This window comes from Anguilla rostrata, chromosome 7, assembly GCF_018555375.3.
Source record: "Anguilla rostrata isolate EN2019 chromosome 7, ASM1855537v3, whole genome shotgun sequence".
NCBI lineage: Eukaryota > Metazoa > Chordata > Actinopteri > Anguilliformes > Anguillidae > Anguilla > Anguilla rostrata.
This window is the reverse complement of record NC_057939.1, coordinates 29143001-29157089: the sequence shown is the minus strand read 5'-3', so window position 1 is coordinate 29157089 and position 14089 is coordinate 29143001. Positions and strand designations below refer to the sequence as shown.

Genomic DNA, 14089 nt, shown 5'->3' with positions numbered 1-14089 from the left:
TGTTTGTGGGTTAATGATACTGACTGCGCAGGCAAAGATCTTATTACTGAGAAATGATTGAAAATGCATGATAATAGGATGGCACCATTACTTAACCCAAAAACATGGCTGAGGCTCATTTCAGTCATGTACTAACCATGGATTCTCCCCTTAATTTTGTGCTGGGATGTCTTTCGTGATATCATATGATAAGCCTACTAATTGAATGAACTGTTTTAGGTTAAAGGGAACTTTGACAATGTGGACTGTAAAAAGTTTTATAAGCACACTAATATAGCATACTTTCTTAAAATAAGAAAGTGTATTTGGTTCATACACTTCAGGAAAACATGCTTTGGGTTATACTTGAACTTCTTTGCAGCTTTCAGTACATGAAGTATACTTAAGTAGGCTACAGAAAATGATCCTAAAATGCTGAACCAGTAGTAAGTGTAAAACGTGAAGTACAAAGCCAAATCAAGAAAAAAAAAAAAAGACTCTGTCCCAAACATTATGAATCTCACTGTATGCACACATAAAAACGCATCCATACACACTATCAGAGAGGAGGAGCAGCAGCTACTCAGACTATACTCACCCTTTGCTATGGTTTAACTCAAATCCTCCCCTCTCCTCTCACCGATTCAGTCCCACTGACAGCCCAATTATGAGGGCCAAGAGTGAGAGGAGCACCACAACTGCAATCGCTATAATCACCACTTTCTGTAGGAGACAACCACAACCAGACACAGTCAAGCACATTGTGGGAACCACAACAGGATAGTCACCGGGCACAGAGGACAAGGCCTGCCTTCAAGGCTAGAGGAAACAGGAGATCTGATAACCACAGCACACACACTCGACGCACTGCTCTCAGTAAGAAACACAGGACACAAAGAAACAAACAAAAAGGAGAGAGAGAAGGCAGCATGTATGTGTGTGTGTGTGTGTGTGGCTAGGAGATGGGAGGGGTCAATATTGAGGGCTACTGGTAAGGATGGATAGGAGAGGGTCCACTGGAGACAGTAAACAGAGGAGACTAGAGTGCGCATGGTGGTCATAATTAGAGCCCGACCGATGCCAGATTTTTGGGTCCGATGCCGATCCCGATTTTGGAGAGTCCTAGCCCACCGATTACCGATGTTTTGACCGATATTTTGTCAAAAAGTGCAACATTTTCAAATCAATTTGAAAAACTTATATTATTTTATTAAAGTTTCTATATTTAAGAACATTTAACTTATAAGCAAACAAATAAAAATAAAAATAAACACACAAAGAACTTTTTAGATAAAAAAAGTAAAAGATGATATTAAATTAAATATATATATTAACACCATCTTTAAGTGTGTGAAATCAAAATAACTCCACACCTTGCTTTTACTCCTTTCTTTTCCAGCCATCTATAAAAATTTATTTTAAAAAATCAGTTTTCCAGTTTCAAACATGTATTTGTATGAATATTATTATTATTGTTGTTGTTGTTATTAATTTGTTATTATTTCTTAGTATCTATTCTCAGTACATTCATTATATTTTCTTATTTTATTCCTACTACATGATCTCAAAGAGTAAGACTATCTAGCGAGCTTCCCTGTCCATAAGAATTAGGCGGTGAAAATAACTACAATGCGCTCTGACGCGTGACTAGATGACACACTCGCTCGCAATAACGCATTAGCTATTGACACAGCCTCATTATTTCTTATTATATATTCTCAGTAAGTTAAATGAATTATATTTTCTTATTTTATTTCTACAACATGATCTCAAAGAGTAAGACATTATCTAGCGGAGCTGAAGAGTGAATCAAGTGTAACGTTAGATGAAATTAAATTGACTGGATGAAATAGCCTACGTGAAAAAAAACTACAATGCACTTTCGTGCAGGTTACCCGCGCTAACTGTTGGTTGATTCACTTCTCCAGCAGCAATCCTTCTCTCATGTTATCACGACAAAGCTAGATAACATGGCTTAAAATGATCCATGTTAGAAGTGTTTTTTCTGCGTTTTTACTGTCTGGTTAGCTTGCTACGATGACGCGTGACTAGATGACACACTCGCTTGCAATCACGCGTTGGCTATTTACACAGCATCATATAGTAGCTAATATCATTATCTCAGATAAAAAAAACAAATGTGTGATACATTCAATCACCATTTTATTTTACCTGGTTATTTATTTGAGAATACAGCGATGTCCTCTGGAAATGTAGATCTCTACGCTGCTTATGTGCTCACTGCCACTTCATAAAGGCTTGCTAGCCAGCTAGCTTGCTAAATTGAACCAAATATGTTAGCTAGCTCGCTCGCTTGATAATGAGGATTGATAAACATAGTGGTCGTATAAACGCATTTAATTAAAAACTTTCACTAAATATACATACCTTTATTGCGGCAATCAAATCTGTGCAGACAAGTCTTGCAGTGGAGAATATTGGATGAGGCACGAGTGACAAAAGTCTTATTAGAGAAGTAGCGCGTCAGCTGCTGCAGTTCACACTTATATTAGAGCTCCCTCTACTGGATAATTCTAGTAAATAGCAATTACAACGTTCGAACAGACAAGTACAGATAAATAATCATTGTTTTTTTGTTTATTATACTTATTAAAATATGTATAATAAAAATATGCGGCACATCGGCCGCATAACTGCCGATCCAGATGTCATCAAAAAAGTCAAATAATGGCCGATATATCGGCCATACCGATATATCGGTCGGGCTCTAGTCATAATTACCACATCTATGTGTATTCACTCATAAATGCTTTCTCCATTATAATACACTCTGTTGGGGAGCAGGTCTTTATTGGTCACTATATTAAACTGTGCACACAGCAAAGCCACAAACCTAGTGTGGTCCCAAATCGCCACAGGGGGGCAATATGTCCCAGTGAAAATGCTCAGTAACAGAACTTTCAGACTTTCAGTGCTGTTTAAGTGGGGCTAAGAGGGAGTTCGGGTGGGTGACCCTAAGAAGGTTAAGGGCATTGGGTGCGACTGAGTGAGAATTGAGGCAGAGTTATTGAGGTTGGGTGGGGATCAGAGGGAGTTGGGCATGGTTAAGAGGGGTGGGTGGGGCTCTCAGTGCCATTCAACTGGCGAGCCTCAACCTGAAACTTGACGGCTTACTTAGTGTCAGCCACTACCCTTTCGAGGAAGCCCACCAATGGGTGCATATTGCTCTCAATCCTGTGAATCATATCGCCCTGACAGGAGGTGGTGGGGCCAGAGAAATGCCAAATAGACAGGCTGGGATAGAGAAATAAAGAGAAAAGGAAAAGAAAGAGAAAAGAGGACAAGTCAAGTGGCAAAGATGAGACAATCATTAACATGCAAGTGCATTACCTTGCGTGCCTTGCTCTGGTACCTGATGGCCTTTTTGGTCTCTGTCTTGGCCACCACTATGTGGTCCACAGTTTTAGACACCTGCGACTCTATATTTTCCACTATGTCACCCTGAAATGACAGCAGACACACAAGGTGAGGTGCACTGAATGTCAGAACAACAGACATACATGCAAAACACCCAAAGTCAAGACAGACACTCTGACACACCAGTGAATACACAGTACATGTAACATGGTACAGATCAGCAAAAATGTAAATACAGGGCACTTACCTTGAAGCATATTCTTCCTCAGAAAGCATTCAGGAATTAACAAATATATATAAATAAAAAACTTAATTTTCCTGCCATCACAGTTATATGCATGTTACACATGATACACAAGAGAAATACACAATCTCACTCCTGAGTAGACATCAGAGAGAGAGAGACAATCAGAGGAAAGAGTGTGTGATGTTTGCTGTATAGTATGTTGCCACTCAATCTCAGGAACAGTGTTATAATTATGAATTAAGGGCTGTCTGTTTTCCACTGCTTTTCTGATGTAAAATTGTATTTCCATTAAAATGTTTTTTCCAGATGCATTGGTGACATAAGTGTATATTGTCATGACAAGTGAATTTGCTCGGAAGAGAGCAGAGGGAAAGTACCTGGTTCTCCACTAGCATTGCGATGTCCATGAACATGTCGTGCAGCTCCTTAATGCTGCTCTCCAGCCATACAATATCTTTGTGCCGAGCCTCAATCTCATTCAGCGCCTGCTTGGAGATGCCCGAGTCTACAATCTGCAAGTAGGAAAGGGTTAATAGTGCTGTGCATGTACACACACGTACAGGGGAACAGCAGTGTTGTACAGTGCATTTTACCCCAGCAGTAAAGACTGCAGCATTCCCGCTCTCCAGCATCTCCTCCAGCTCCTCATCAGTGGTGACTTTACCCGCTGCAATGACACAATTACACAATGGGGGCATTATCTGCTGCAATTGCACAATTACACAATGGTTACTTTACCCACTGATATTACACAATTACACAATGGTGGCTTTACCCACTGATATTACACAATAACACATCAGCAGCTTTGTCTGCCATTATATATAGCCATTACAAAGTGGCTATATTTGAGTGACATAGCAGTGCAGAGAGAGGGATATAGAACCAGAGTTAGGGGTATAGTAGGTCACAGAGAAGGGTTTAACGACACAGAGTTAGGGGTACAATAGCACAGAGGGGGTATAGCACAGTCGAGTATAGTAGCACAGAAAGATGAATATAGAATGACAGAGTGGTTTAGCACTACAGAGTTAGGGTATGGTAGTACAGAGAGAGGAGTATAGCACAGCAGAGTGGGGTATAGTAGACAGATAGATGGGTACAGCACAGTACAGTTTGGGCTATAATGGCTCAGAGGGGGTTATGGCACAGTAGAGTTTGAGTACAGTAGCTCAGAAAGAGGGGTATAGCACAAGAGCATTTTAGCACAGTAGAGTTTGTGGTATAGCTGCACGGAGCAGGGTATATCACATTACACTTTGGGCTTTAGTAGCTCAGAGAAGGGTATAGCAGCACAGAGGGAGGGGTATAGTATTACAGAGAGAGGTTTAGGATGGTACAGTTAGGAGTATACTAGCACTGAGAGTGGGGTATAGTGCAGTAGTTTGTGGTATAGCAGGAGCATAATTTACTGATTTCCAACTGTCTCTGGATGCGGCTTTTACTCCTCTCCCTGAAGTCCACCTGTGCCTCATTGTACTTGGTCATCACGTCCACAAACTTCCTGGACAGAACAGCATGCTGCGCAACAGAAAGTGGCAAGCGTGTAACAGCAGAGTTCAGGGCTCAATGACTGATTCCATGCCCTGCCCATGCTTGGTAGCTGTTGCTATATCGATCAAACTTTTAGAAAAATGGCCAGAGTCATTCAGTTTAGCCAGCAACACAAGAAACAGTTTTGGAGATCAGGTAACGTATTAGCTAGAAGCCAACAGCATGGCCTTCAGTATGCTAAAGAAAGATATATTGTCAGATATCTATTGTTTAGATTATGGCCTTTGTCACAACCTCTGTCGTAAGTTTGTTTTTACATTTGTCTCTGTTGTGTGTGTTTCATTTTTCCGGTTTGTCATCTGATTGGCTGTTTCGGTCTGGTTACTCTGCTTGAAAAAGCCACCGTTTTCGCACCTACCAGAGGAGACTAGCTCTTCGAACTTGTGCTTGGTGTGTTTTGTAAAGTGATTGCATAATTTGACTTGTGTATCTGACCCTATTTTTGTTTGCTTCCGATTCCCACCTCGCCCTTCTGGTTTGTTTGCTGATTAGATCTAGAGTACGACCACTGACTCGTTCCCTTCGACTCTGACTCTTTCCTTAGCCCTTCTAGTTTGTTTTCCCCATGATTTTGTGTTTCTGACCTTGTATTCTATTCCGAATCTTGCCTAACCGCTCTGCTTTGTTTGCTGATTGGATTTTGTGGTTGATCATTTGCTCGTTCTCCACATCGACTCTCATTTTTCCCTCTGCTGGCCGTACAGTGCTCCGGTTCGTTGGGACTGTAGTTGGGACGAAAACCAGCATAAACAGCGGTCCCCCAGGACTGAGTTTGAGAACCACTGTTGTAAACTGACCTATAAATGAATTCGGAGATTTAATTGATAAATTAGAATTATTAATTAAATCGCCAGTTTTTGTCCAAACTACAGTTGTAATCCCAAAATTGTATCCCAATCTTATCCAGAAAGGGCCAGTGTGTTTGTCGTCTTTTTGTTATAATAACTGAATTAAATTATTCCGTTATTATAACAAGTTAAATAACAATAATAAGGATTAACTGAAAATATTTTTACGTAATCCTTGCTTGTCTGACAATATAGTGAAATAACTTGAAGAAATGACAGAGAATGGCAAAACAAAAAGAAAAACTGAAGTCAAATTTTATTGCTCACATTGCAAAAAGAAGGCCAATCAGCTGTAGGGGTAACAGGTGTGGCTTTTACAAGTCCCCCAGGCGCATCTTTTAACCATGTTTGATGGATTTAAATACTAAATCTGTCTACAGGAAACAATGACGTGGCTGCTGAAGTCCTGAAAACTTGACTGAGGTTATGGCAGATAGCAATGGCTGCAAAACTGTGATTAGAGGGCCAAGAAAATAAGGCAGGGCTTGAGATCAGTCAATTATCACTATCTGCGCAGGATTATCCCTGTCTGCGCGACATTATCCCTGGCTGCACAGAATTATCCCTATCTCCATAGGTTTGTCACCATCAGAGCAGGTTTAACCATTATTCTGGAATTACCTGAGATTTACGTATTCGCATGTCAGCTGATACTTTCTCCTCAGTCGTCTCCAAATTTCGCTCGATACCTGTCAAAAAAGTCCACATTCACCCATCAATACTCCTATTACACTAAATCCAATGCTAACATAGTCTGGACGAACGCATGGACTTTCTGGGGCAAAAGGGAGGACCCTCAGCGGCAGCTTCCCTATTGGTTAATCAAACTGTCTGTCTCAGTGTGCCGGTTCTCCCCCCCCCCGACAGTCTCTCTGTTCCGTATGTGCTGCAATCTAAGTCCCGACTGAAACATACCAGCGAAACGGACAAAGCTATTGAGCTAACCCAAATTATCTGCTAAAAACAGAATTATGGACAAATTCGGAGAAGATTTTAATTCTGTTATATCAAAGACTTGCCAAATACATGGCGTGACTTCGTTGAAGTACCTTCAGCGAGTATGTTTGGGTTCGCTGTTATCGAATGGAGATGTACTCACTTGCTTTCCTACAGGATTTGGCAAAAGTTTAATTTTTCAAGGGTGGCCTACGGTATGCAGTCTGCTATCAAATAAATACCCAGAAAAATGGCCAGAAGAAGCAATGGTTTTGATTGTTTGCCTGTTACAATCAATACAATCATTTTCCCCAAATAGTGGCGAACTGATGTGGGTCTGTGGAAAGGTTTGCCTCCGGTAATGTTTTCCGGTGCACGTTTCAGACCACGCCTGGCCAAAACACTCTGATTGGTTGGGAAAATACAACCATCCCGGGAAGGTTGCCTCCTTCGTTTATGCCTAGAACATCAAGGCATTGGCCAGGCTCTGTTGAACGAAGTGAAAAAAGAGACTGGCTCGCGAGGCTACTACTAAAAGAACTGCAACACAAATTTACACCTGTAATAACATCTGTAATAACAATATAAAAAATACAGCCAGTTTGGGGACGTACTTTTGAGTTTGTTGCGAGCATTGTTCGCCAGTTTCTTGATGTCGAGGGTCAAGGCTTCCAAATGATCTTGTGTTTCTGGACAAGGAAAAAGTAAGAGGAATGAGATATAGGGACAGCAAGAAAGGTGGAAGAGTAAAAATAGGACAGCAGTGGTCTATACAAAATAACTAACAAACAAGAACAGAAGAGGAAATGGAGGAAAAGGAGAAACTGATTCTGACGTCAGAGGTCAAAGGTAATGGAATAGTACAGGATCTCAAACTGCTGCCACACTGTCCTGCATAGCCACACTGTCTTCAGGTTTAACTCCAGTCCTGGAGGACCACAGTGTCATCAGGACTGGAGTTAAACCTACAGACATTGCAGTCCTCCAGGACTGGAGATAAATGTACAAACACTGCAGCCCTCCAGTACTGGAGTTAACCTCGCAGGTGCAGCAGTCCTCAAGGACTGAATTTAAATCTGTAGGCACTGCCTCCAAGACTGGACTTAAACCTGCAGACAATTTTTACAAATATCAATAAAACCCCAGAAAGTAGTTCCTTCAGGCACTGTGGCCTTCCAGGACTAGAGTTTCAGTTCTTTGATATATTGTATGGGCACCACAGATTCTATAATATAGTCTAATAATATATTCTATAGTAACCAAATAATTAGCTCCTGTTTTCCCTCATCTATGAGGCTCTAGATGGTAAAATAAGTTTTTGAACATTCATAAAGAGCCCAGGACAGAACATCTCACAGATATTTTTCTCTTAATGAATATTCATATGATGCATGGATTGGTTCAGCTTCACTGGTTGAGTAACAGATCTTTCAAAATAGTTGAGAATCTGTGTACATTCAGAGAAAAAGAGGAAGCTGTGGAGATACAAACAGGAAAAGGAAACATTGGAGATATAAACAGGAAGAGGAAGGAAGTTGTATGAATGTCTGCCTGAGCTGCAGTTAGTACTGTGACGTCACTCCATTCTATAACCGGAGCTTCTGATACAGAGTTCCAATTTGTGTTGTTAATGAATACAACATAAGTAATTTTTACTGTGTGTTTACTTTGTAATTGTAGTTCCCCTACTCATATTTCAGAGTAACGTTTCTTCAGTTATTTTACACTGTCATTCAGCTAGCTTTAGCCAAGCTCCAGTTGCCACCATATACGCCATTTAACTGCTTTGGTTGCTAGGTTAGCAATTCTTAATGGCAGTTAATCGTTTTGGTTTCTAAATATCCGTTATCTGATGCTGGTGAGCAATAATTAAGCTACAAAAGCACTAACTATTATTTGTCAATGCCTGTCTACCTCTGTTATATGCAGCACTACACATATATTTAATTACTAATGTTATTGATAAAGCAACCAGTTCATTGTTTACACATTAATGTTAATACTGTTAATACCGTTTCTTTAATGTTAATACTGTTTGTACTGTTAATACCATTTACATTAATGCTAATTACTAATGTTACTATCTAATATGCTACCAGTTTGTAATACTGAGATTGTTTATTATTGACGTTAATGTACAGTAACCCTATGTAAATCATTATTGTAATAGTTCTTATTTTTTCAACACACAAACACACAACATCAATAATAAAAGCCTTTAATGACGATCCTCTCTAGTGATTCTCTGACCAGAGTCACACATCTCCATATCGTCACCTACACAACCAGTGTCATTCCCAGAGGGTTGCCTATCCCTCTTGTACAGTGGATATGGGCTGTGTTCTGTTATGCATACTTGGGTTCTGCATAACTGCATTATGCATACTTGCGTTCTGTTTACATGCATACTAGATAGTACAATCTTCTAGAACTAGATCTTATAGGTAAAATGTACTTCATAGGATGCAAGAGCACAAGTACACTTCAATTTTGTTAAATTTGGAACACACATTATGATGCAGTTACAGCGTCAAGAATACCTTTGAACATCTTACTATTCCATTCTATGGGCAGCATGAGATGATCTGGCCGAATTCCACCACTGCTTAGGTTATGCTGTGCTTTGGAATGCGCTTTGACAATATGGCGACCATATTTGCTATGCGTACTAACGCATACAAGTATGCAAGTATGCTTAATGGAAGACAGTGACAGACAGGATGAGGAAGCAGTGGGTATACATAGAGGAATAGGAAGCAGTAGAGACACAAACAGGAAGAGGAAGTAGTGGAGATACAGACAGGAAGAGAAAGCAGTAGAGATACAAACAGGATGAGGAAGGTAGTGAGCTGTATTTACCCTGGTCTGATGTGGGGGCAGAGAGGATGATGGAGTAGAGCTTCTTCACTTCCACCACATTCTCATCTATCTTATCAACAGTGGTCCTGATCTCCTCAATCTGTGACAGACATACTCCGAGTTACAGGGAGGATCTGGCACAACCCACACACACATTGCAGAAATGGAACAATCATGGTTACCTGGCAAAATAACTCATCCATGAAGGCTGCATTGTCCACAGCAAGCTCCACGTCATCTGTATCATCTGTGTCACACGTCTGCACAGACAAACATATATAAGAACAGGGACAGACCACAGACACACAACACACAGCTGTTCTACCTGTAGACAGTCAAAAAGCAACATTACATTTATTTAGCAGATGCTTTTATGCAAAGTGAAGTACAATAAGTGCATACCAAAGGTTACTGGAACGACTACAAACACAGGCCCGATAAGGAATAATACTCATTATATACAGTTATTCATAGCCATGAACACATTAAGTGCAGTTCGGCATTACAAGGTACAACATCAAGACAATGATACAAGGCACAATAAGGGCTGGATGGAGGTACATGTAACATGAATGGCACTGGAGTTAACATGTGCAGCATGAAAGAGAGGAATGTAAGTGATAGAAATGTTCCATAGAGTGGCGATATTGAGTTAGTCCAGGTATAGTTTGAAGCGATGCGTCTTCAGACCCCGGCGGAAGATGGGCAATGAGGGAGTGGTTCATAGAGGGCCAGGGAGATCGTTCCACCACTGGGGAGCTAGGGTGGAGAAGCTTTGTAGTAGGGATGAGCAAGAACCCTTTATCTGGGTGGCAGGGGGTGCCAGGCGCCCTGCTGCTGCAGAGCGGAGTGGTCAAGCAGGTGTATAGAATTGAATCATGTCCTGTAAGTAGGCGGGGGCTGTCCCAGGCTCACAGACACACGTACACGCACGCACACACACACACACACACACACACACAGTCGGTGTCTGAAACTGAAAAAACTGGGAGAGAGAAATGAAACTGGGAGAGTGTTCCCAGAATTGTGTTTTACTGAAGTTCTGGTTTTCAGGGTGATGTGGTGTGGCATGGGATCCTGGCCATGCTGGTGCTAACTGTAACTGTGGTAACTACCCATAGCATTAGTGAGGTAGGTAGGGTTCCAGCCAGCATTGCTGCCATGTCTCATGACCCAAATGAAACTCCTCTGGCCAACTGGGACACACACACACACACACACACCGTCCGTTCCAAAGCACAAAACAGCATTTAAAAAAAAAAAAAAAAAGGGCCTTTGAACATGACCGGGCATTACAAAATCTCAAATAGTGACAGACAGCAAGATGAAGGCATACACAAGCAAGACCCATGAAAGGGTTAATGAAAAAAAGGAAAGGGGAAAAGCATTTATCACTCTCCCATGACAAGACAGGGTAAAGGTCACCCACACAGGAAGTCAAGAAAAAGTAGCATCAACTTTTTATTGCTGCAGTTGACTTGATTCAGCAAAGTGTAAATTGGTTATTTATTGTCAGAGCTGGTGAAAATGGCACTAGTAAACAGTGTGTTTCCCTGCCTACCTCAACAACCATAAACATAGCCCTTAGTGTAACAGATGGATGACATGTTACCTATAGCATCATGGGTTATTAAAACATAGCTTACAGTGCATTGGATAGCTGACGTATGGAAGACCAAATGGGACTAAATTAAATTAATTGATAACAAAATGAATAAATAGCCAATGATATGAATTGCTTATGAAATAGGCAATGAAACAGGTGATAAAGATATAATATATTTATTATTTCATTTTTATTTCTGAAGGACACATTGCAAATTATTCATTTCCATGCATGTTTACTTGCATGCATATTTATTTCAACGCATATTTATTTAAGAACAACTCAGCCAATCAATCAACATGGAAGGGGCAGGGTCAGCTATGATTATAGATAGTGATGACAGAATCAGTTTGTTGCGCTCCATACAGTATAGAATTAGCAGTCAAAAGATTTACAAGATTATAAAAATGCCATAAAGTTCTGTGGTGGGCTGTACAAACAACAAAGCCAAGAACACAGAATTGAAGTTTTATGTCATTCCGTGCAAAAATACCGAGCTAATGAGAAGAAAAACTCATTCATAACATTTGTCACGTCTTGCATGCGCCCCTCCCCTCTTGTTTTCACCTGTCTTTGTCTTTGCCCTCATTGGCCAGGGTGCTGCGTGCTGTCGGGAGTGGCAGTCCTGACTGCACGCAGCTGTTCGCAGTCCTTAAGAGGACAATGATGATGGGCTCTCACTCTCTCTCTCCACCCGCTGGAAGCCTGTCTGCCACAGATACTGCTGCACTCTTTCACTTAAACATTTTTATGCTTTACGTAGCACACCCAACACTACACACACTCAACACCTTCATACACACTGATTACTGACACTAATATAGTTAGTTTTGTTTCGGTTTGGTTACGTTCTTTTTTTCAATAAACACTTGCTATTCTTTCAACTAAAATGGTAAATGGAATGGTAAATGGTAAATCTGGTGTCCGTTTCATGTGTCGGTCCTTGAGCCGGGTCGTCACACATTAAACGTGACCTACTGGGCACAAGCCTGAATCTAGACATGTACAGGGGTGGAAATCCAGGTTGAGACATTTTGACATAAACACACAAGGTTTGCAAGGATGGTCTAGATGTTCAGTGAAAACCCGGCTACATTTGGCTGAAAAGTGAAAGTTTTCTAGCTGACTAGAACATAGCCAATCCAGGTAAAACCTGAGTTAAATTGGAGTTAACCTAGTCCGTTTATGTCAAAACATCTCTCAACCAAGCTAGATTTCCACCCCTCTCCCTTACTGCATAACCTTTTACCCGCTGCAATAATGGTTGCCTTCTGCTTCTGGAACTGGTGTCACGTGTATGTATCAACATCTTATTGGAAACAACGCTAAGCATGCGTAACTATGTGGTTATTCACACAGGATCTGGTTTGGACAGCGTTACCATTATTAGCCTTCTGGCTAAAGCATTGTCAGCTAAGTGGTTAGCTAAAGCAAGTGAACTGTTGAAAGGCCTGTATGGTATTGCTGGCTAAAGCAGTGGCTCTCAAACTCAGTCTTGGGGGCCCCTGTATATGCTGTTCTTTGTTACAACCACAATTGCAATCCCAGAATTCTTCAATTCTATTCATCAAGGTGCTTAGCAAAGACTCTAGTGGTTGATCTGGCAGAATCACTGATCTGGTTTGTTACTGCTTGGTTGAAACAAAAGCAGACACCCACACTGCCCCTTTCTGGATTGGGGACCCCTACTCTAAAACACGAAAGTACCTAATAAAGAAAACTTAAAAGCTTGTTAATATTCAAGTGTTGCAGTTGTGGTTGGAAAGAAAACCAGCATACATTGGGGCCCCCAGGACCAAGTTTGAGAAGCACTGGGAAAAAGCACGGTAAGTTAAGTAGTTAGCTAAAGCTAATGAAGTGTAGAAAGACCTGTAGGCCTATGGTAGCCCTAGTGCAAAGATGACGCTGGCAGTGCAGCAATACACTGGAGTTGACCGGAACTATAACTGGTGTACTGCCAATCTTACAAACAGAAGCGCAACTGAATCTTCACAGTGTATTCACTGTGAACAGTACACACAAGTACAACGTTTCCGCGATATGAATTGAGCCAAATTTAACATGGTTTTATCACCTGCAATTTAGCAGCTAGCTACAGAGCCTTGTTAGCTAGCTTCATAGCTCATACAGCTACATTCAGGCTTAGTAAATGAATGTACTGGTAACTTGAACGTATGAATGGGCAAAATGATGTCGTCGTCTTCTTCTTTCGGCTGTTCCCGTTAGGGGTCGCCACAGCGGATCATCCGTTTCTATCTCTTCCTGTCCTCTGCATCTTCCTCTGTCGCACCAACCACCTGCATGTCTGCCCTCACCATATCCATAAACCTCCTCTTTGACCTTCCTCTTTTCCTCCTGCCTGGCAGCAGCATCCTTCTCCCAATATACCCAGCATCTCTCATCCGCACATGTGTAAACCGTCTCAATCTTGCCTCTCTCACTTTGTCTCCAAACCGTCTAACCTGAGCTGTCCCTCTAATATACTCATTCCTAATCCTGTCCATGCTTGTCACTCCCAACAAAAATCTTTGCATCTTCAACTCTGCCACCTCCAGCTCCGTCTCCTGTCTTATCGTCAGTGCCACCGTCTCCAAACCATACAACATAGCTGGTCTCACTACCCTCCTGTAAACCTTCACTTTCACTCTTGCCGATACCCTTCTGTCGCAATTCACTCCTGAC

At 41.3% G+C, this 14089-nt stretch overlaps 1 protein-coding gene across 6 annotated transcripts in view; it reads right to left on the bottom strand.

Annotated features, from left to right (window-relative positions):
- stx3b (syntaxin 3b) overlaps positions 1-14089 on the bottom strand; it is a 67556-nt gene that overhangs the window by 4927 nt on the left and 48540 nt on the right. For 4 of the 6 annotated variants that reach the window (XM_064341938.1, XM_064341936.1, XM_064341935.1 and 1 more), the window contains 9 exons: positions 9984-10061; positions 9802-9901; positions 7557-7631; positions 6628-6695; positions 5017-5125; positions 4198-4271; positions 3982-4116; positions 3331-3441; positions 578-702 (listed from right to left, as the gene is read on the bottom strand). In XM_064341938.1, coding sequence (XP_064198008.1) covers positions 616-702; positions 3331-3441; positions 3982-4116; positions 4198-4271; positions 5017-5125; positions 6628-6695; positions 7557-7631; positions 9802-9901; positions 9984-10004 — 780 coding nt within the window. In that variant the 5' untranslated portion in view covers positions 10005-10061 and the 3' untranslated portion in view covers positions 578-615. Of the gene's footprint in view, positions 1-577; positions 703-3330; positions 3442-3981; positions 4117-4197; positions 4272-5016; positions 5126-6627; positions 6696-7055; positions 7323-7556; positions 7632-9801; positions 9902-9983; positions 10062-14089 lie in introns of those variants that run through there. The other 2 variants (XM_064341937.1, XM_064341940.1) reach the window with 2 other exon arrangements.